This window comes from Podarcis filfolensis (genome assembly GCF_964270895.1).
Source record: "Podarcis filfolensis genome assembly, chromosome: 4".
NCBI lineage: Eukaryota > Metazoa > Chordata > Lepidosauria > Squamata > Lacertidae > Podarcis > Podarcis filfolensis.
The window spans coordinates 100,616,868-100,638,865 of NC_139607.1; the positions used below are offsets into that span (position 1 = coordinate 100,616,868).

General features: G+C 46.7%; 1 protein-coding gene across 7 annotated transcripts in view; it reads left to right on the forward strand.

Annotated features, from left to right (window-relative positions):
• The window catches only part of SLCO2B1 (solute carrier organic anion transporter family member 2B1), a 76,870-nt gene that overhangs the window by 45,112 nt on the left and 9,760 nt on the right, over window positions 1-21,998 (forward strand). For all 7 annotated transcript variants that reach the window (XM_083609864.1, XM_083609865.1, XM_083609863.1 and 4 more), the window contains 6 exons: window positions 1,564-1,773; window positions 3,017-3,115; window positions 4,268-4,398; window positions 11,928-12,036; window positions 18,217-18,381; window positions 19,380-19,572. In XM_083609864.1, the coding sequence (XP_083465990.1) occupies window positions 1,564-1,773; window positions 3,017-3,115; window positions 4,268-4,398; window positions 11,928-12,036; window positions 18,217-18,381; window positions 19,380-19,572 (907 nt within the window). The remainder of the gene's footprint in view (window positions 1-1,563; window positions 1,774-3,016; window positions 3,116-4,267; window positions 4,399-11,927; window positions 12,037-18,216; window positions 18,382-19,379; window positions 19,573-21,998) is intronic.

The window sequence follows — 21,998 nt, forward strand, 5'->3', positions numbered from 1 at the left end:
ACAGATGGCCATCCAACCTCTGCTTAAAATCACCACCTCCCGAGGGAGAGCATTCCCTTGTCGAAAAACTCTTACTGTCAGGTAGTTGAGGTAGGTAGCCGTGCTGGTCTGACACAGTAGAAATAAATTAAAAAATTGTCCAGTAGCACCTTAGAGACCAACTAAGTTTCTTCTGGGTATAAGCTTTTGTGTGCATGCACTCAAAAGCTTATACCCAGAACAAACTTAGTGGGTCTCTAAGGTGCTACTGGACAATTTTTTATTTTGTCAGATAGTTCTTCCTGATGTTTTGTTGGAATCTCCTTTCTTGTAACTTGAAGCCATTGGTTCGAGTCCTATTCTTCAGAGCAGGAGAAAACAAGCTTGTTCCATCATCCGTGAGACAGCCCTTGAGATATTTGAAGATGGCTAACATATCTCCTCACAGTCTCTACCCAAATCTCCTTGGGTAGCTTTTCAGTATGGAGGTTCACATTTGGAATTGAGGGGGGAAACTACTTTCATTTTGCATTAGAAAACCACAGACGATCAAGCCAAGAGTTGGACACTGACACACACACACTTCCATTTTTATTTTATTTTATTTAGTTTTTCAATTATGTTTTATTATACTTACAGCTGTACAACATAAACTTAAATTCATTGTTACCAATAAACTAATACATTTAAAAACACACAAAAAACATTTTGGCAATAAATTCTCTTCCAAAGCCATACAGGAAGCTACGTTAGACTCCATTGCCAATTTCAGCTAGTCTGATGGGGTGGGGGCAATAATGAGGCTCTCAGTGCACATTCCATTAAACGAATAGCATGAGACAGTGATGAGAGTGGGTTTTCCCTTCTCTCCCGGTCCATGATTCATAAGAACATGGGAAGAATCTGCTGGATCAGGCCAGTGGCCCCTCGAGTCCAGCATCCTGGATTCCCACAGTGGCCACCCAGATGCCCATTGTGGGAAACCTGCAAGCAGGATTCAAACACAAGAGCCCTCTCCCCTCCTATCGTTTCCAAGCAACTGGTGGAGGCAGTGCACAGCCATAAGGGCTAGTAGTCATCGATAGCTCCCTCCTCCATGAATCTGTCTAACCCTCTTTTCAAGTCATCCAAGTTGGTGGCCATCACTGCCTCCACCAAACCTTCAACAAGCCTGCTGTACCAGAACTGGATGTGGAGACTGCAGCTGAATGAGACACAGCTCTAGGCAGAATTTTGGTGCCGGCACAAGGTGTCACTGTATTTGAGACCCAAAAGTCCACCACTGCAGGGCCTTCAGGGCCAGTCTCAAAGACTTGGCAGTTTCTGAAGTAACCTGGTCATAAGCCAACTATCAGAATGCTCCTCCTTGCACGACTGTGTGCTGCTGTAGCATCCTTCCATATAGAGGCTGGGTAGGGACGGGTAAGAGAAGATGGTAAGAGAACAGAAACCAGCTTTGTGTTGCTGCTGCTGCTGCTGCTCAATAGCTCTGTTTGCTGTGCCCAGTTCCAAAGGGAGTTTCACCCGGCAGTAAAACAATAGATGGGTGTGGCAGCTTGATAGCATCTCCTTTTGCCTCTACAGGTTCTGAAAGTACCACTTCAGACATCTGCCTCCCAAACCGGAATGAGACAGAAGTATGCACTAAATCCGAAAAGAAAGAAACCCAAGTGGTTGTGATGCTACTCTTACTTGGGCAGACCCTACTGGGGATTGGCGGGGTCCCCATCCAGCCCTTTGGCATCTCATACATTGATGATTTTGCCAGTAAGAGCAACTCCCCTCTCTATATAGGTAAGATGCTAGAAACAAAGGCTAGCTGCCTAGGCTAGTGCCTTATACCATATAGGCATCTTGTCTTGAGTTGTGACCTGCAACGCACCTGAGAATGGATGAAGGAGGGCCCTGAGCCAAGGAAAGAAGAGATAAAGCAGCGGTTCCCAAACAGATTGTCTGGATGGACCACAAACAAGAGGCTTATCCACTAATCCTCTTGTCCCGCTGTTTTTCCCTGGGGAAAACCGCTTTTCCGCACTCAGTCAGAGCAAATGGCAATTCGAGTTTTCCCCAGATGGATGTTTGCTCCCGTTGAGCGCTAAAGAGCTGGTTTTCCCTGCGAATGGAGTGGATCAAGGGGGAAACTGAAATCACGGGACAACTGGAAGTGTGGAGGAACCCAAAGGCCAAACTAGATGTGTTAATGTTAATGTTAATGATGTTAATGTTAATAGCTGGGAGGAGGGATTTTCATCAGGCCTGCAGTGAGTAAGGAGTTAAACTTTTTCTTCTCTGTTGCAGTCCCAACAAAAATTGCTCCCCTGTCGCAGCCCCCGCAAAATGATTTACAAAACCAGCAGTCAAAGCATAAAATAAATTTAATCATAAAATAAAACAGCTGGCAGGATATGAACCTTGTAGTGGGTGCTACAGTTGAACATGACGCTGCAAGAGGCCTGTTAGGAGGCTGGCTTTACAGTTTACTTTTTGGGTTGAAAGGGACCCTTATCCCCAGGCAATGGTGGGGTGTGTGTGTGGCTTTTTCTAGGTGATCTCCTTTCCTTGAATAGATGCTGACTGTTTTTGTGATTTTTTCTTTTTACCACCAGGCCTTTACTTAGCAGGAAGCTTCCCACCTCCACCACCACCATACTAAATTTATCTTTTTAGTCAGCCAGGGCAGGAATTTGCCACCATTTGGTTGGGTGGGGGTACAGCAGCCTCTGTCTGGAAAATTTAAAACATGGCATGGACTTGCCACTGACCTGAATATGCATCTGCACATACGCTGAGCCATCTACAAGACTGGGATGATGCATACATACCCAAACCGAATCTAGGGTTGGAAATCCCCTGGAAAAGTGAGTTGTGTGAATACACCTCATTATTCCAATCCCACTTAGAGGATAAACTGTTTAAAGATTTTACCACAATCAGGGCGGTATATACAGTAAATGTTAAATAAACTCGTTGGGACAAATTTTGAAAGATGCTTAGTGGGCTTGCTACTTGAGCAGAAGTTCTGTTTCCTTTTTTACAGGAATCCTCTTTGCTGCAACTACAGTGGGTCCTGCATTAGCATTCATCGTGGGGGCAGCTACGTTGCGCTATTTTGTTGACATCGATAAAATTCCCGCAGGTGAGTTAACAAATGTTCTATGTGAGCATCTTTGTGAGTGAGTAAATCCCGCAGACACAGAGGGAAGGAAGTGTGGGCCAGAATTTGTGCTTCTGCTCTGATGTCTATCACTATGTCTGGTAAATGTGTTCTTCTTCTTTGGCGATCACTCGTAGCCGAGTAAGATTGTCTTCCATAAACATGGTTTTAACAATGAGTCCGTAAGTGAATGTGTACTTAGCTGAAGTCAGCGCTACTGACCTTTCTGTGTCTCAGAGTGGAGGTTTATGACTTCAGTCCTAAGCCACCAGGGTTCAGATTTCATAGAAACAAATGTACACAAAGACAAGCGAGCAAATGGAATCTGCTAGTGTAGGAGATGGGTTTAAAAGAACCAGGGCTCACTGAGCAAATGACGTCCTTCACGGGAAGCCACTACAAGATGTGCGGGATTATAGGATGTCAAACACAGTTTAAAATGAAGATATTTGTGCCCTGACCCCATAGACATGCATAGCACATTTCACCAGGGATTTGATTTCCCTAAAAGGGAAAAAAATATTGAACTGATACTCATAATCATAAAGGATATTATTTTTCTTCACCAAACAAACAAAAGAAACTAAAACTTAGCTAAGCACTGGTTTTTAAATTAACAACTAAACTTTCCCTGAAAAATACCAACTTTAAAATTAGACAACAAAATATTATTTTGCTGTAGTGATATCAGGTGTTGCTGTAGTGATACAGTCAGTTTTCATGTTCTTTATCTTTAAACAGGTAATGAGCTAACCCAAATTGACCAAAACAGATTAAATTTTCTTCATCTTCCTGTTCTAGAGAATGAGATGTCACTCACCAGGTGTGAGCAAAATGTGGTGAGTGGTGAGATGGAGACAGAGCCATGCAACAGAGATGCAGGCAGAAGAAAAAGGCCAGAATGGATCTGCAGCTTCCACCTGTGCCACTTCCAGAGACAGACACAGGCAGACGCCACAGATCTATTTCAGCCTTTTTATGCCTTAAAAGGTGGTGTAAAAGCAAATCTGGGTGAGCCTGAGTCTATGTTCCTGGCAAAAGGGGTAGGTAGCTGTTGAGGCCTCCGAGAGTCGTGCTATCAGCCACCAAAGCACCAGCGTATCTTTGAGCTCTTCCATGTGCTTTGTGTTTCAGCGGACATTCACATTAATAGCAAAGATCCACGATGGGTTGGAGCCTGGTGGCTCGGTTTCATAATTTCCGCCAGCGTGGTCGCCATTGCTTCAATACCTTATTTCTTCTTTCCAAAAGAGCTGCCTAGAGAGGTAAGGACATGCTTGAGAATATCTAGGCACGATCTGTTTCTTCTTGAAATGGAAAGTAAGGCAATTCAAAACACTGGCGCATGAGCCACTACGGCTTAGAGGGTAGGGTGCTGGGCTTGGACCAGAGAGATCTGAATCCAGATTCGTGCCCTCCTGTAAAACAACCTTGGTGCTCTAGGGCCAAGCCCTGTCTCAGTCTAACCTTTTTATCCCACAGGGTTGTGGACATAAAGAGAGAGGGAAACCCCACGTATGCCATCTGAGTATCTTGGAGAAAGGGCAAAGTTAGATATGGCATGGTACACATCAGGATGTTTTGCTCTATTTACTTGTGTGCTCTCCATCTTGGGTTTACAGCTGTCATGTCTGGCTGAACAGGCCCAATGTGTCAGTGAATGCTCAGGAACGTTCTTCATTCCTGGGACAGAGCAGATCCCAAGCAGATCCCACCTCCTAGTGGACAAGTGAGTGTCTGTCAAGGGGCTGTCAGGAGAAGGCAGGTTCATCCACAGGTCAGGAAAAGCACTTGAGATGCAAAGTGCAATTAACTTTTTATTCACAAAAGTAAAACTGCAACAGAGTCCATCTAGGCTAGTCTCCTCTTGTTGAAGACATTGGTGGAACTGGCACCTGGCCTCTCCTTTTCTCGCTAGCCCCCCTCACTCTAGACTCCTCCAAAGCAGCTGTAGACTGACGAGGAGGAAGGATCCCTTTTGGGGCCTGTTTGGCTCGTTGCTCAACCACATGCAGGACTCTTTGTGATTTGGTTGTCAGTGGAGGAGGAGAGCTAGCTAGAGCAGGACTGTCCAGCTGCTGAGCTTCTGGCCCCTCTCTGTCAGAGCCTGCCTCACACTGAGACTCCTGGCACCCAGCCTTGTCCTGAAATGGCTTTCTTCTTCTGACACCCCCCCCCCCATGTTCACTCAACCCTCCTGCTTCTATGACCTCCCAGCTTGTCCCTTCCACAGACTGGTCCTGCAGGTCCCACCACCACTGTCCTTCTTCCTCTGTGTCATTCCTTGGTGGCTCTTGAGCAGGCATCGCCCAACACTCTTCCTCATCCAGCCAATCCCTGACAGTGTCCATCTGTCAGGCACCCTTCCCTAGACCTCCTGATACCCAGCCAGACCTTTTACATTCAAGGTGCTACTTGAGCATCGAACGGGAGACAGAACTTGTCACAGTTGGAGCACACAGTGAAGGTCGTGTCAGGCCCAGGCTGGGACTGACAGCAGGGTAGACTGGGCATGAACTGTTACCAACTCACAGGAATAATGGGAGCAGGAACTGAAGAACTGGCCAGGCGAGGCACGAAGGCAGAGCCCTTTGATGGTAGCCAAACATGACTCGCATCTGGGCGTTCAGGGAAGCAGCAGAAGTGGAAAAGAAAGCAGCACACTCATAAATGATGACTTTGCACATTTATGTATTTTCTACATTTTTAACACACTGACCATGTTTCACAAAAGTGGATTGGGTGGGTGGGTGGATTTGCGCAGGTTTGGGAAGCAGGAAGAATGAAGAATCAAGACACGGACAAGCATTCAAGCATTCAGACAAGCCATTCATTTTTTTAAAAAAATGTTTTCCCATCCATATATGGTGTTATATCCTTCATTACTACAACTGTTGATGGTTCCTGTCATGTCTCGGGAGAAGCAGTTATCTCAGTTTCCAAAAGTCACCTCATCACTTTGTCAAGCCATCTTCACCATTTTTCCAGCCTAGGAAGAATAGTCTGAATTCAGACTGCAAATAGTTAATCCAAAAGCTTCTATTCCCGCAGCTGGTAGACTCCTTTCTTCCCTGCTGCTGATTTATGGCCAATTGTCCTTATCTCAAACACATTTCTTTGTGGATAAAGGAGGTTAGAGAGGACTTTGCTCCATATTTTCGAAGCATAGCATTTTCCCCCTCCCTTCCCTCTCAGTTCCTTTCTATCACACATGTGTAGTTCCAGTTTTGTTAAATTCCTTATTTATATTCCAATTTATTCCTTCCACACTTGTACAGATATTTTTTAAAACAACAACAACAACCCTGCATTCATGGAAGGGTTGCCATATCATAAATGTAGAGAAAAACTTTGATATAAGCAAAGCGTGGGCTCCCCTCCCCGCAATGTCTCTTTCACTGAATGAAATCCCCTCTCAATCTAAACCTTTTAAATCCTTGTAGCTGGGTTCATTTTCACAGTTTCTTATCTCACCATCTCTAGAAGTTGCCTGTAGTTTATTCCAATTAAACAAACCCAATTAGCAGGATAACCTGTGCTTCCAGGAAATGGATTGGGAGGGGGGGCGTCGCAGCAGCCAGAGTACTCCATGCACCCAGTGCCTTTCCTGCCCTCACATTCCATGAGGAAGAGAGTGCCAGACCGCCAGGCAAACTGCGGGTGAGAGCAAGGTCCCTATTCCAATCAAAGAGGAATGCAGAAAATGCAATTCCCCCATCATTTTCTGATTATCTCCGTCTGTCTCGCTCCACGGTGTCCATCCCCTGGCACACAGGAAACAGGAAGCCCAGACAAGCCATTCATGAGTAGGTGCACTGTCAAACTTCAAGTCGTGAAAGTGGAAGCGGGTGCGAGTCTCATGACAAAGTGTACTGGCCATGTGGCAGAAGGATGGCTGAGCTTCTGTCTTTGTGTCCTGTGTGAGAGACAAGGAAGGCCCAAACCTTTTTGCTGCTTAAAGTGAAGGAGCAAATGGTGCCTCCACAAACGACGTACAGAAGACCAGTCATTGAATGTTACTTCATCACTGGCAAATAGACAGTGTCTTCCTCTACACTTGAGGGCAGCAGACTAGCTTAGGGAGCACAGAGCAGGCACATCAGTTCTGTTCACTCCCTGACCTTCAGAATCAGCCACCTGAGGCAGCCACCCCACTTTGGCTAATGGTAGGGCCAGCCAGGACGTGGGTGGCACTGTGGTCTAAACCACTGAGCCTCTTGGGCTTGCCGATCAGAAGGTCGGCGGTTTGAATCCCTGTGATGGGGTGAACTCCCATTGCTCGGTCCCAGCTCCTGCCAACCTAGCAGTTTGAAAGCGGGAAGGTAAACGGCGTTTCCATGCGCTGCTCTGGTTTCGGTGTTCCGTTGCGCCAGAAGCAGCTGAGTAATGCTGGCCACATCACCTGGAAAGCTGTCTGTGGACAAACGCTGGCTCCCTCAGCCTATAAAGCGAGATGAGCTCCGCAACCCCAGAGTTGTCTGCGACTAGACTTAGCTGTCAGGGGTCCTTTACCTTTACCTTTTTTTAGTGCAGCGGTTCTCAACCTGTGGGTCCCCAGATGTTGTTGGACTACAACTCCCATCATCCCTGAGATCTGGCCTTGCTAGTCAGGGGTGATGGGAGTTGTAGTTCAACGACATCTGGGGACCCACAGGTTGAGAAAGGCTGTTTTAGGGCCAGCCCTGGTGAGAGAACACCAGGAAATAGAACACTGAAGCAAAGAAAGGAAGGTGATGAGTCACAGATATATATCTGATCCAGAGGCATTCTTAGAGAAGGTGAAGATGGGCTGTGAAGGGTGGCAGTAGGGGAAGTCTCATTTGTTTGCTGAGTTGCTTCCTACTTGATTATGAGCAGTTTTTCCAAAAGATCAGATCAAGCAAACACAATCTTCTGCTGAGGCAGAAATGCTTGCTTTTGTGAGCTCTGCGGAGTGATCACTGGCAAACAGTTTGCTGCAAGAAGCGTGGAGGAGAAGCAGCGTTTTGAAACGAATTGCTCTTTTTCCAGTGAGACATAAAGCTGAGACCCTGGTTGCTCCTGATTGTTAACAATCCCTTGGCATGCGCTGTAAGAGCAGCAGTGATAAGTTTTGATGTCCTGGCCACTTCCCAAGCTGGGTAATTGCTTTTTTCCTGCCTCTGCTCCACCTGCATTTCTCAGTGGAAGCCTCAGCCCAAGTGGCCTGCAAAGTTTCATCACGATGCAAGAAGCCCCAAGAGAATGTCCTGTGTGATGGTCATGGTTTCCTCCTCCTGAGGAGGGGTCAAACTGAAGCTGAGGCAGTGGTAGGGGGAGAAAGATGCTTAACCCTTCCCTGCCCCTCTGGTTTTCTGATGCAACTGCTTTCCCCAACTGCATTCCAGACATGTTTACCCTCACAAGCCTTTGTAGGGTAAGGTTACCAGATTTCCCCCCAAAGAATCCAGGGACACTTTTTTAAAAAGAGAGAAAGAAAGGGGGGGGAGTTATTAAAAAAAAGGTTATTTATTTTTTTTTAAAAAAGAAGTAATCTCTTCTGTGGTCTCCTCTGTTGCGCGGCCTTCCTCTGGGCCCCGCTTGCTCTCTTGGGGTGCTAGCCACCATGGAGTAGGCTCGGGTCGGGCCTGGGCTCAACCACATGTCCTTGCCCTCCCGGTGCTCTCCTACCTCTGTTCCTTAGCGGCGGCAGCAGCAGTGAGGCAAGGTCGGGGCTCTCCTCTTTTTTCTCCCTCCTCTTTCTCTCTCTTCCTTCTCCTTCTCCTCTCCTCCTTCTCCCTGCATTGGCTCCAGGGTTTCCCTGGCCCCGGAGTGCCACTGGGCTGTCGGCCGGGTGGCCGGGCACTTTCACACCCAGCTTGATTTGGGTCATGGGGGGGTTGAGTGGTTCCCCCTCGGCCGTGGCAGCGGCAGTCTCAGCAGCCAGGAGCCAGCCTGGTAGCACAGTTGGCTCTGGCTGGCTTCAGGAGCTGCTCGCTGCCGTGGCATCTGCCATTTTGCCTCACTGGAAGTCCCCATGTGATGTGTCTTGTGCCATTGAACCAATCACGCAACATTCATTCCCTACTAATAAATCTACAACACTTAAAATATAAATCCAGGGACGTTAAATGAAATCCAGGGACATTCCGGGGACAGATTTTGGCCGGGGACAGATTTGTAAATCCGGGGACTGTCCCTGGGAGACAGGGATGTCTGGTAACCATATTGTAGAGGTTGGGGTAAGAGCAGTAGAGGAAAGAAGTGATTTCAGGAGAGGGGGTGTTTAAGCATTCCAACCTGCTGCTTCTCCAAGTCTCTTCCTCCTGACGCTGCTTCCCAGAACAAGCCATCGTCAGGGTTTATACATATACACACACTTCCATGTAATGAGTGTTTTAGCTTTCATAGTAAACCAACTGTACTTGTACCGGCCAGATTCAGCATTCAGCTACTAAGTGCCATGAAGCTGAGAGCCAGGCCAGCTAAATGTCACTTCACCAGAAAGACAACGCAGGCATTAACCTCTCCACGGAAGGATATTTAAATGGATCTTTTCTGCCTTTAAGTGGAGTGCTGACTTTGCTGCATCCATTTGATTTTTTGCCATGCTATTTGCACAGAGTCAAATTGATTTGCCCCTAGGGAATCTCGGGGACAGGGCCGTCCACTGTAACAAAGTCCACAGAGGAGATCCAATAGCCTTAACAAAGAGAAGGACAAAAACTCTCTTCTAGCCTTTTTCTTGGCAAAACAGCGGATTTGAGGAGAACAAGATTACAAAAGCAGCAGAGTGTACTACCCAGGACAGGATGGGGTTGTGCAGAGTTGTTAAGGCAGCAGAGAGCATTGTTGGCTGCCCACTTTCCACCTTAGAGCAGATTTATGCCACAAGGTGCCATAGGAAGGCACTGGACATAGTAAAAGATCCATCGCATCCTGGTCACTGTCTCTTCGAGCTCCTGCCGTCGGGACGGAGATACAGGATGATGAAGACAAGAACGAGCCGTCTTAAGAACAGCTTCTTCTCCAGAGCGATCTCGGCCCTGAATGGGAAGCCTGGACTTTGAAAGTCATCTAATCTTCCTTGCTGTACTATACTGTATTGTTTTAATTAGTGTTTTTATGGAGCAGTCAAGTAATTTCGTTGTCCCTGAGAGGGGGCAATGAAATAAAGATATTATTATTATTATTATTATTATTATTATTATTATTATTAGGATGTTTTATGTTAGTGACCTCACTGAGTCTTCGGATTTCAATCTCCCTTTCTTGGGGCAGGTTATTAAGCAGGTGGTTATGGACCAGGTGGAGGAAACTCATTTTCTAGATCCATTTCAATTGGGGTTTAGGCCCAGTTTTAGCACAGAAACTGTTTTGGTCATTCTATATGATGACCACTGTTGGGAGGGAGACATGGGAAATTCTACCCTGTTAATTCTACTTGACCTCTCAGCAACTTTTGATACCATCAAACATGATATCCTTCTGGAGTAGCTGTCTTGAGTTGGGGTGGCGGCGGCACTGCTTTGTGGTCCCAGTCCTGGTTGGATGCTTGCTTCCAGAGGGTGATGCTTGGGGAGTGCTCTTCAGCTCCAAAGAGCCTTCAGTGTTGAGTTCTTCAGGCCTCAATTTTATCCCCTAGGAGGTTTAACATCTACATAAAACCACTAGGTGGGGTCTTTCAGAGCTTTGGAGTATGTTGTCAGCAATGTGCTGATGACGCAACAACTCTGCCTCTCCTTTACATCTGCAGGTGGGGCAGTGGATGTGCTGGACTGTTGTCTTGTCTTGCCTCGGTAATGGACTGGATGAAACCCAACAAACTGAAGCTCAGTCCTAAGGGGGCAGTTCCTTAGACTGGATGATTCGAGGTTACCTGCTCTTGATGGGGTTACCCTTCCTCTGAAGCAGATTTGTAGCTTGGGGGTGGGCACTCCTGGATCCCAAGGCAAATACAACAGTGGGTGGGATTGCTGACTTTTTTTCCTGGATGCCCCCCCCCCTTTAAATATATCTTTTTTTGGTCAAATGCGTAAAGCTGAAATTGTACAGGTTAAATGGATGGAAGCTGTGGGTTGACTCTGTGTGCACGTGTGTGTGTGTTATGCCCCTGCTGAAAATGTCTATGGAAATCTGTGGGTGGGTTTGGATCAGACTGAAGCAGAATGCAGTTAGCTAATCCAGTGGAAAATGATTTGAATCAGCCAGCTACTAAACTTATCAGATTAGTAGCTGGCTGATATAATAGTAGCTGGCCTATAATGGAAACCGATAAAATACTAAGTGTGCAGTGGGGTTGCATCGCTCTGCGGAAACAGTGGGTTGCGGTCGTGTGGCAAAGGAGGCGTAGCAAAAAGGGAAACAGCAGTAGGATGCAATTCTGACTGAAGCGGGGGGGGGGGATAAAAAGTGAGGTTGAGTTCATCTGAGTTTGGGAGTGAGATTGACAAAGTGGACTATGGAGAGACCAAAGCCCAGCTTTAAGGACTCCTGGTCTTTTGTGCAGGATTCTCGCTTTGGTGGACTGATCCAGAGGTTTCCCAGGAATATTACTGTTTCTTTATTTATTGCATTGACTGGTATATTACACACACACCCCATTTTCTCCAAGGAGCTCAAGGTGGCATACGTGGTTTATCCCCCTACTCATTTAAACCCCACAAAGTCCCTGTGTTTAGGCTGAGAGGCAGGAGCTGGCCCAAGGCCACCTGTGAGCTTTATGGCCAAGCAGGGATTCGAAAGCTGCTCTTCCAGATTCTAGTCTGACGCTCTGACCACACTGACTCATAGCCTTGTGTTTATGTCTAATGCAATGTCACTTGCCCATTTCTAGGAAGAGTCGCCCCAGAACAGCCCTTCAGAAGCTCAAAACGACGACTTCCTACCCGAAAGAAGTAAAGAAAAAGAACTGAAAGACTACACTCTGAAACAGTTCATCGGAAGTAAGCTTGTGTTTATTTGCCCATCTAGAAGCCCTGCTCGTCTCTGCATACCCAAGTTATGAAGCCTACACATGTCTTGGTTCACACATTACACAGGCACCCATGTTTCCCCATGTAGGCATGAATCTTTGGGCTATTTGCTCCAGAGTTTGTTGCACACCACACAGGTTGCTGCACTCACTTAATTACTTGAGAGAATTTGCAAAAACAAATAAATCCCAAGTAATATGGCTTTGCATCTTGAAGGACCGAATGCAGTTTTGGAGCAGAACAAGATTATACACAGGCTACCCTAACCCACACAACCTGAACCAACCTGAACCAAGAACTTGTACTTAAACTGTGTACACATCACCTGCTTAAAATGCAGCTAGATTGTTTATCAGTTTGGATCCAAGTGAGTTTAGTGTGATATTTCATAAAGAAAAGACAAGGATGGATAACGATTGTGGCTAACGTCTTGTGTGGAAGCAAACTGGATGCAGTTTGCAGCACTAACATATTACTACTAGAGAGAGAGGTAGACAGAGATGGAGAGTCTGTTTGTTGCTGTATAAGTTACACAGAACGTGTTGGTGATGTGGCAAGGTTAAATGGGGGCATAGACAGACCAGGGGAAGGCTCAAATGCAATTAACCTGGGTTTGGACTACGTGAGGACAGAGAGATAGTGAGATCTAGGAAATGAAGATGATGGAGAGAAAAAAGAAATGGCAGGAATTAACTGTTCCAGAGAATGGAGAGAAAAGGGGTAGGTTTCCTACAGTCCCAAGTAAGCAGCCTTAGAACCTGTCAGGGAACTGCCATCGGAACTAGAGGAGGAGGCGAGGCCCCACAACGATGCTGGAGAGGGGCCAAGCAGGGAGAGAGGCAAGTCTCCTGTTGGGGAAGAAAATCAGCGCTACACCAGGGATAGAGGGGGGCCAATGGGGGAAGCAGAGAGCAGGCTCCGGGACTCTTCACTGGACACCAGCGGGGAGAGCACAGGTCCTCCGCTACCCACGCCCTCCCTGCGCAGAAGACTTCCGCGCAGGGAGAGTAGGAGGAGACTGGGCGTCAAACAACTTTTATGTTGGAAAAGGTTTAAGAAACGCCCACTGACGGATTCTGCCAGCGACTGAACAGCCACGGAGTGGATGGCTGTCCAGCGAGAAATGGTTTAACCAGCCAACCTAGCCCAGAGCGGCGGCTATTTACGCACAAGCAACCCCTAAAGCCATTACAGAACCCTTCCAAGTTGAATCAAAAATCCTAAACTTCATGCTCAATTACCTGGCTTCTGTTTGTTTAATTTGTTTTGTGACAGCAGGGAGCAGTGCTCCCCACAGATCTTCATTGCCCATTATGGACTGGTATAATACCCAAACACTTTTGGCCTTCAGCTTAAAAATGAATAAATTTCTTCCTTTGGCCTTCCAGGTTGCTGTTTCTATACCTTACCTGTTATTGTGTCTTCTGGTTGCTTCATTTATTTGTCTGTTTGCTTGTTCTTGCACATCAACTATCAGTACCGAGACTAAGTTCACTGTTGTTTTGTTATGTATGTTGTGTTTGTTATTATGTATTTCTTATTCGTCCAAGAAAATTTCAAGGGAAATCCATTTCTATTTGTATAAAAGATAGGTTTTCCAGAGAGCACACTAATGTTCCTTTAAGTTTCATGATTAAACTGCTATAACATAGAGAAGAGGCAGAGAGATGGGGAGAGGCAGTAAGGTGAAGGGAGGACTACGAGAGCTGAGGAGGTCCGCTCGCATGGGCATCCAAGCAGGAGTTATTATTATTATTATTGTTAATGTTATTATTAAACCCTGACCACCTGACTGGGTTTCCCCAGCATATCTAAAAACATAATAAAAACATCAAACATTAAAAACCTTCTGATACAGGGCTGCCTTCAGATGTCTTCTAAAAGTTGTGTACTGTACTTCTTTATCTCCTTGACATCTGAAGGGAGGGCACCACTACTGAGAATGCCTGCTTCTCTCTTCTCTGAAAAAAGAGAAGCAGAGGACAGACTTTTGCAGGGTGTCTTGAGCAGGAATGGATGAATGGCAATTTCAGTTCTCAGTTTCTCATTTTTCCAGTCTGAAGTTCAGTTCTAATTTCTGCAGCAACCTGCAGATTTGTTTTTTTAAAAAAATCTCTTTGAAAACATTTTAGTGTAGAAAACATTTAGGGCAGATTTCTCCTAATAAACACATTTTTGTCTAGTTACAGGTAGGTAGCCGTGTTCGTCTGCCGTAGTCAAAACAAAATAAAAAAACGGCTACCTACCTGTAACTAGAACTATGGAAGGTACCACATTGAGCCGCATGAAATGGACCAATAACAAACTTAGTTTGTCTCTAAGATGCTACTGGAAGGATTTTTTTTTACATTTTTGTCTGTGCTTTTGGCTAATTCGCACTTTTCTGCAAGCATTTCCCCATCCTATAATAAGGGATCTCCATGTTATTTTTACGAATGTATGCATTTTATGCACATTTCACCCAATATATGCATTATTGTACATATTATTTGGTTGGGTAATTGAATTTTTTTTTAAATGTAAATTTCTAAGGATGGCTGTGGTTTGGTTCACATATTGGTCTGAGAACTGGGAATTACATAGCTTCTCAATGAAATCATAGTATCACAGAAAGTTGGAAGGGACCCCAAGGGTCATCTAGTCCAACCCCCTGCAATGCAGGATTCTCAGCTACAGCACCCATGACAGCTGGCCATCCAACCTCTACTTAAACACCTCCAAGGAAGAAGAGTCCACAACCTCCCGAGGGAGACGATTCCACTCTCACTGTCAGAAGGTTCTTTCTGATGCAAATAGAATTAAATTTCTCCTCCATCCCTATTCTTGAGAGGGGGGGTGGGTCTCCAAGAGAAATGTTGGCTACATTCTGGATCTAGTTACATAAGAATCAGAAAACCTAATCCAGGTTACCAAGATCCCATGTGGGAGAAGGTAGAGACATTTCCCGGGAAATGTATATTTAGGCTTGATCCCATCACTAGTGAAGTTGCTGTTTTTCAGAATTAATAACTGGATCTGCAAACAATGGATAGAGTAAATTTTCTAATTAGGCCGGCTTGTAGTAGACAATGTGAACGTTCAGACTTACACTGCTGCTGTGGAAGGAGGTTTGGCTGAAATCACTATGGCTTCCTCCAGTTCCTTTGTAATGGCCCTGCGTCCATTTGCTCAGGGAAAAATAGGTTTGTGGAGAATTCCAACTGAACGGCTCTTCTTGGTAAAACTGGGCAGATTTTAACCAGCCACCAGACTACTAATCTGCATCATGATAAAGCGATAAAGGGCCAAAGACGAGCCTATAACTTTCTCCACGATTGCAGGGGAAATTCCAGACACGCTGTAAAACTGCAGCTTTAAAGCTCTGTCGGGATGCAGCGTACTTAAGATTGATTTAGAGATCTGTTATCAGGCAGAGTAATGGGGAACATTTGCTGTCCGGTCCAATAAAGCACTCTCTTTCTCCTCTGGATTAAGCTAAATGCCCTGTTCCTACTTTTAGCCTAGCAAGTTTTATTTCCATCAGATAACAATATGCTTCCAATCTGCCACTGTGCTTCTGGACGGCCAAGAAAATGTTAATCAGCCAGGGAGACAAATTCCAGAGAGAGAGAGAGAGAGAGAGAGAGAGAGAGAGAGAGAGAGAGAGAGAGATATCACTGTGCAAAGCATTCTACTGCAATAGAGGAATCCAGCAGCTCCTGAGCTTACCACCCAGAGGAAAGGGGGTGCTTTATTAGCTGAACTGCAAAAGACTCTTGGGCTGAGGAGGAGTTGTTGGTTTTTTGTACAGTGGTACCTTGGTTTACGAACTTAATCCGTTCCAGAAGTCCGTTCTTAAACCAAAGTGTTCTTAAACCAAGGTATACTTTCCCGTAGCAGCGGGGGACTCAATTTACAATGGAACACACTCAACAGGAAGCGGAACATGTTCTGCTTCCAAGGCAAAGTTCACAAACTAAAACACCTACTTCTGGGTTTGCAGCATTCTTAATCCAAGTTGTTCATAAACTAAGCTGTTCTCAAACCAAGGTACCACTGTATCTTCGTTTTAGATCCTGTTATGATTTACGTGGAAATTGTTCAGTTTGGTTATATGTTTTTTAATGCTTTGCTTCCTGTTTATGACTGCTTTTGTTGACGTTATGTGTGTGTGTGTTTCATGTTGTAGGTCGCCTTGAGCATTTGTTTGAGTTGTGGAAAGGCGGCATATAAATAAAATGATATCTGATGAACTGCCAAGGAACAACACCTTGTACATGGCAGAAGTCTTTGGGGAGATGTTGTTGACTGCAAAGTCTGCTCATGTGAGGGGTGGCCTGACTTGTTGGGCCATGCCATCATCCTCTGTGGATCAAGAGTCTCAAGCAGAAATGAGCTGCACAGAACCACTGGCACTACTATTCTGCCATTGGAATTTTTCCATATAAAGGAAAAAGGAGTAGGGAAAGGGGGTCTCTCTGTGTGACCTGGGCTTCCACCAGCTAGGTTTCAGAGCCTTCCTGACCCAACCACCAGGGAACTGTTTCCTCTGCAAGCCTTGCAGATCCCCCCCCCATTTCTTAGTCATCTGACAGCGTAACTTACCACATGTCCTCTGAAATGCAGGTTCCTCAAGGGCACGGTGTCAACTGCCATACAAGCCTCAAACACCTCACTTAGCACTCAGTCGGCTGACCATACTGGCTCCACTGGTCATAGAATCATAGAATTGTTGAGGTGGAAGGGATCCCCAGGGGTCATCTAGCCCAGCCCCTTACAATGCAGGAATCTCAGCTAAAGCATCCATGACAGATGCCCATCCAACCTCGTACCTACGGGACCGCCTCTCCTGGTATGCCCCACAGAGAAACTTACGGTCTTCAAATAAAAATATCTTGAAGGTCCCAGGCCACAGAGAAGTTAGGCTGGCCTCAACTAGAGCCAGGGCTTTTTCGGCTGTGGCTCCGACCTGGTGGAACACTCTGTCACAAGAGACTAGGGCCCTGCAGGACTTGACATCTTTCCGCAGGGCCTGCAAGACAGAGCTGTTCCGCCAGGCCTTTGGCCAGGGCACAGCCTGACTCCCTCCCTCGGCAATCTTCGCGGAGCTCTGGCCCAATAGTGGCCAGTGGCTTGAACTTAATTAATTTTATAATGAATGATTTTAGAGCGTTGTTTGTGTTGTACTTTTGTATTGTTTTATTGTTGTTAGCCGCCCTGAGCCCAGCTTCGGCTGGGGAGGGCGGGATATAAATAAAATTTATTATTATTATTATTATTATTCTGCTTCGAAACGTCCAAGGAAGGAGAGTCTGTCACCTCCCAAGGGAGGCCGTTCCACTGCCAAACAGCTCTTGCTGTCAGAAATTTCTTCCTAATATTTAGTCAGAAACTCCTTGTTAGTTAAATCCATTGGTTTTGGCCCTCCCTTTTGGAGCAGCAGAAAACAAGCTTGCTCCATCCTCCATGTGACAGCCCTTAAGATATTTGAAGGTGGCTCTCATATCTCAAGTCTCCTCTTTTCCATGCTAAACAGACCCTTTTAAGTCCTTTTAAGCCCCAGCTAGTTCTTTAGTCTGAGCAACAGATTTGGTTGTACAGGCTAAGCTGCCATTCCTTCCTACATATACATTACGTTACCGCCCTGTGTTGGCTGCCTAAACTACCATAAACTACCATAACTACCATACTTGCTGTTGCCGCCGCTTCAAGACAAAAAACAGCCGAGTGGCTCCCAATTTTTTCACGCCATCGCCCACTTGGTTCCATAAACCTATACCCAGTTCCCTCTACCCTACCCAATAAAAAACATTATTCAAAAAAATGGTGTGCACAACCCACAAAGAAGATAATAACACAACAAAATCCAGAATTCCAAACAGTAGTTGCAAATTTATTTAAAACCCAATTAAAACTATTTAGTTTAACTAATTCAACAAAAATTGATTAACTTGATCCAGTGACACCAGCTTTTCAAAGTCTGGCACTCATTTATACTTCTGGTGTCCCCTTGCCACTTAGCACCCCTTAGGTATTCCCACTGCCCCCCAGGAGCAGAAGCACCCACTTTGAGAACTACCTACTTAGTCTGTAGCAGCAAGAAACAGCAACAGAATAATGCCTATTATTATTATTATTAATTATAATTTGCTACTCTTTCTTCTGTTGCAGTGTTTCCTGTGGTTTTCATGAGGCTGATGAAGAACCCCATCTTAGTGGTGGTCATCTTGGCTATGGTCAATCTCTCTGGCATGATTGCTGGCATAGCAACCTTCATGGCCAAACTGTTGGAGAGGCAGTTCTCCCTGTCAGCATCTGTTGCCAACATGATCCTAGGTGTGTACTACTTCCTTGTTTCCAGATCACAAGATCTCAAGGTCATTTAGATCCCATTCCTGTCGCGTTTCGTAAGAGGCAGTGTTGTGCCAAATTTTGGCAGCGTTCAATTTTTTCAGGGCAAAAATCATGAGTGGCATCCAGCTAAGTTTTACTCAGGGTAAACCCATTGAAATCAATGGAGAAAACAATGCACCATGTTATCCCTACATCTCTTTGTCAAGAGATGGGAAGGGATTGCGCTCTGCATCAGGTGATGAGCAGTCTTTAGGCTTTTGTTGTAGGGTGTACTTTGGGAATCTAATGGATTCCCAAGAGCCCAGAGGAAAGTAGGGGTGGGCATCTGAGTCTGAGTGTCTGCTCAGCCCAGGAATTTGCTTTTCAGTACCAGGCCTGAGCTTTTGACACAAAAAGAACTCCTGGTTTCCTCCCACCCAGATTTCTTTCAGTAGCTCAATGTGGGCGCAAGAGCTTTTTCACGGTCACTGTTCTTAAACAACTGGGAATCAGAAACCCTTGTCAATCTATTGTTGGTTGTACGTGGAATGCCTGCTCTAAAATGGCAAATGCATGCCCAATAGAAGTGCAGGAATGTGGGTGCAACTGTACAGGCCAACCCCCCCCCCCATTTACAAGGGGGTTACATCCCGAGGCACCGTGCACACCAGTGAAATCACATATATTTGAAGCACCGTTAGGAAAAATTGCAAACACCCACCCCCGCCCAGTTGCACCCCTTTTTAAAGAAGCTTCTTTAAAATAAGCAGGCTGTGGGCAGGGAAAGGTTCTGCTGGTGGATCTCTGCATTGTTTATATATCTAACAAAATCCACATACCGCTTGATTGTAACAAAACCCCTGCAGTTTAAAGAAGGAACAGGCAGGGTTATCGTTGCTTTTTAAAAATGTATTTTGTGTTCTGATTTTGTAGTTTTATGTTGCAATCTTTGTGTGAAGGTTGGTATACAAATTTAACAAATCATCACCGCCACCCCACAGGAGCTGTCAACATCCCGAGTGGCATGTTCGGAATCGCCCTTGGAGGTGCCATCATAAGGAACTGCCGCCTCTCCCTCACCCAGATCGCCCTGATGAGCGTAATCAGCATGGGTCTCTGTACCATCTGTGACGTGCCGCTCTTCTTCTTGGGCTGCCAGACGCAGACGGTGGCGGGACTTGACCTTTCGGGAAGGTATACAAGCATGCCTGTTTAAAGGAAGATGTGGGGAAGTTATCCAGTTTAAGGCCATAGAAGTGTAGGTTTGAAGAAAAATGAAAGTCTTTAACTGTAGGGATTTTCAGTTGACATGCCTCGATTCCTGGCTCCTTCCTTAAGTCTTCCTTTTTTTCTTTGGCACTCCCTCCTCTTTGCTCTGCAGGAAACCCGTTTTCTGTCTACACCTTTGTTATGTACTGAGTTGAATAGGATCCAAACTGCAGCAGTCTGATTGGTCCTAGAACAATAGGATCCAAAAGGCAGCAGTCTGATTGGTCCTAGAACAATAGGATTCAGAATGCAGCAGTCTGATTGGTCCTAGAACAAGGCAGCAGTATGATTGGTTGGCAGGAACCACCCAATCATGCTCCAGATAGAAGTGAATCCACAACCTGATTGGCTTACAGTAGAATTCCGGAATTAGCCAATCATGTGCAGCCCATTGTGTAAATAATGTATATAAAGCAGATGCTTTGAGGGGACTTTCATTCATTCCTCCTCACCACTATGAGCTGAATAAAGAGCATGAAATCACTTTGCGACTCTGAGTATATTTCACTGGCGACGAAGGTGGGATCCCGCTGAGCTGACTGCCACACACAGCACCGCAGCACCGCCACCTGCCGCACCGCTGCCTCGCACCGTGTATGCAGGCTTCAGTTCCGGGACACAAGGAACTCAGAATGGCAACCGACAGCAGCTTCTTGCCGTTCAACCCAGCATCTGGAGACTGGGAAGTGTACGCCTCCCATTTCACCTTCCTCCTAGAAGCCAAAGGGGTCACCGATGAAGAAGACGCCAAGAAGAGGGCAATATTCTTCAGCGTCTGCGGAGAGGAGACGTTTGAAATCGCCCGGGCTCTCCTTGCGCCTGAAGACGTTGCTACTGTTCCATACAAAACAATAATGGAACAGCTGAAGGGGCACTTTTCGCCACAGCCCTCAGTGGTGGCTCATCGAAATGTCTTCTATGCAAAGCGGCAAGCCCCTGGGGAAACCATAACTGGGTTTGTGACCTCTCTCCGCCAAGCCGCCCGGTTCTGCAACTTCTCAGAATTGGAGGACATGCTTCGTGACCGCCTCGTCGGTGGCCTGAAGGATGAGAAGCTGCAACGACGCCTCTACGCTAAGAAGAACCTAACGTTCCAGGTCGCTCTGGAGGAGGCCCTGGCAACGGAAGCTGCCGAGAGGTCGACGCAAGAGGCACGGCCGAGCCAGCCGTCCCAACCGAGGGTCCACCACGAAGACCTCACCGACGACTCAGGATCCAACAGGGAGGAGGTGCACCGAGTACAGCAGTGCACTCAAGCAGCCCACATACCACAGCTGCCTCGACGAGAAGGAGGGAACTGCGCAAGCTGTGGAGAAAGTCACGAGAGGAGGACCTGCCGTTTCCGCAACGCAGAGTGCAGGCAGTGCAGAAAATTGGGACACATTGCCCGGGTGTGTCGGGCTCGGCCCACCCGACACCAGGCATCAGATGACGAATCCAAGAGCCCCAGGTCCTGGGGCCCAACGCACCAAGGCAACTCGACGGAGCTCACGGACTTCCAGGTATACCAGTTGCCCCACCCCAACGTAGAGAAAATTTATGTAGAGGTACAGATAGAGGGGGCCCCATGCCGCATGGAGCTTGACACGGGTTCAACTCTATCCATAATCTCGGCAAGGACCTTAAGGAAACTGTGTCCTACTGGGGGTCCCAAACTCAGGCCGGCCCCATTCACCCTCCGGGACTTCCAGAAACGTAAGGTCCCCACAATGGGGGTGGGGACCTTCAGGGTGCAAAACCGAGGGCGGACGCGGCAACTGGACTTGCTTGTGGTCAAGGGCCCCTACATTAGCTTACTGGGATTGGCATGGTTTGGACCACTGGGGCTAGCCGTCACCGGGGTGAACCACACGAGCTTACAAGTGGACGTGGACGCCATATGCAAGGAATTTCCGGGGGTTTTCGATGGGAAATTGGGACAGTATATGCCCCCCCATTGCTCTACAGCTTGACCCCGCAGTACGACCGGTCAGGCTCAAGGCCCGCCGGGTCCCGTTCGCCCTGAAACCCCGTATAGACGAGGAATTGGACCGACTCGTGGAGCAAGGAGTGCTGGAGCCGGTGCCTAATGCCCCCTGGGAAACCCCAGTCGTCACACCCGTCAAGCCTAATGGTTCGGTCCGCATCTGCGCAGGCTACAAATGTACCATAAACAAGGCCCTCACGGCCCATGCATACCCAGTGCCAGTGGTCAGCCATGTCCTTGCCACCCTGGCTGGGTCGAAAATTTTTGGCAAGCTGGACTTGGCCCAAGCATATCAACAGCTGCCAGTAGATGAGGCCACAGCAGAGGCACAGACGATTGTGATGTACAGAGGAGCGTTCAGGGTAAAGCGGCTGCAATTCGGTGT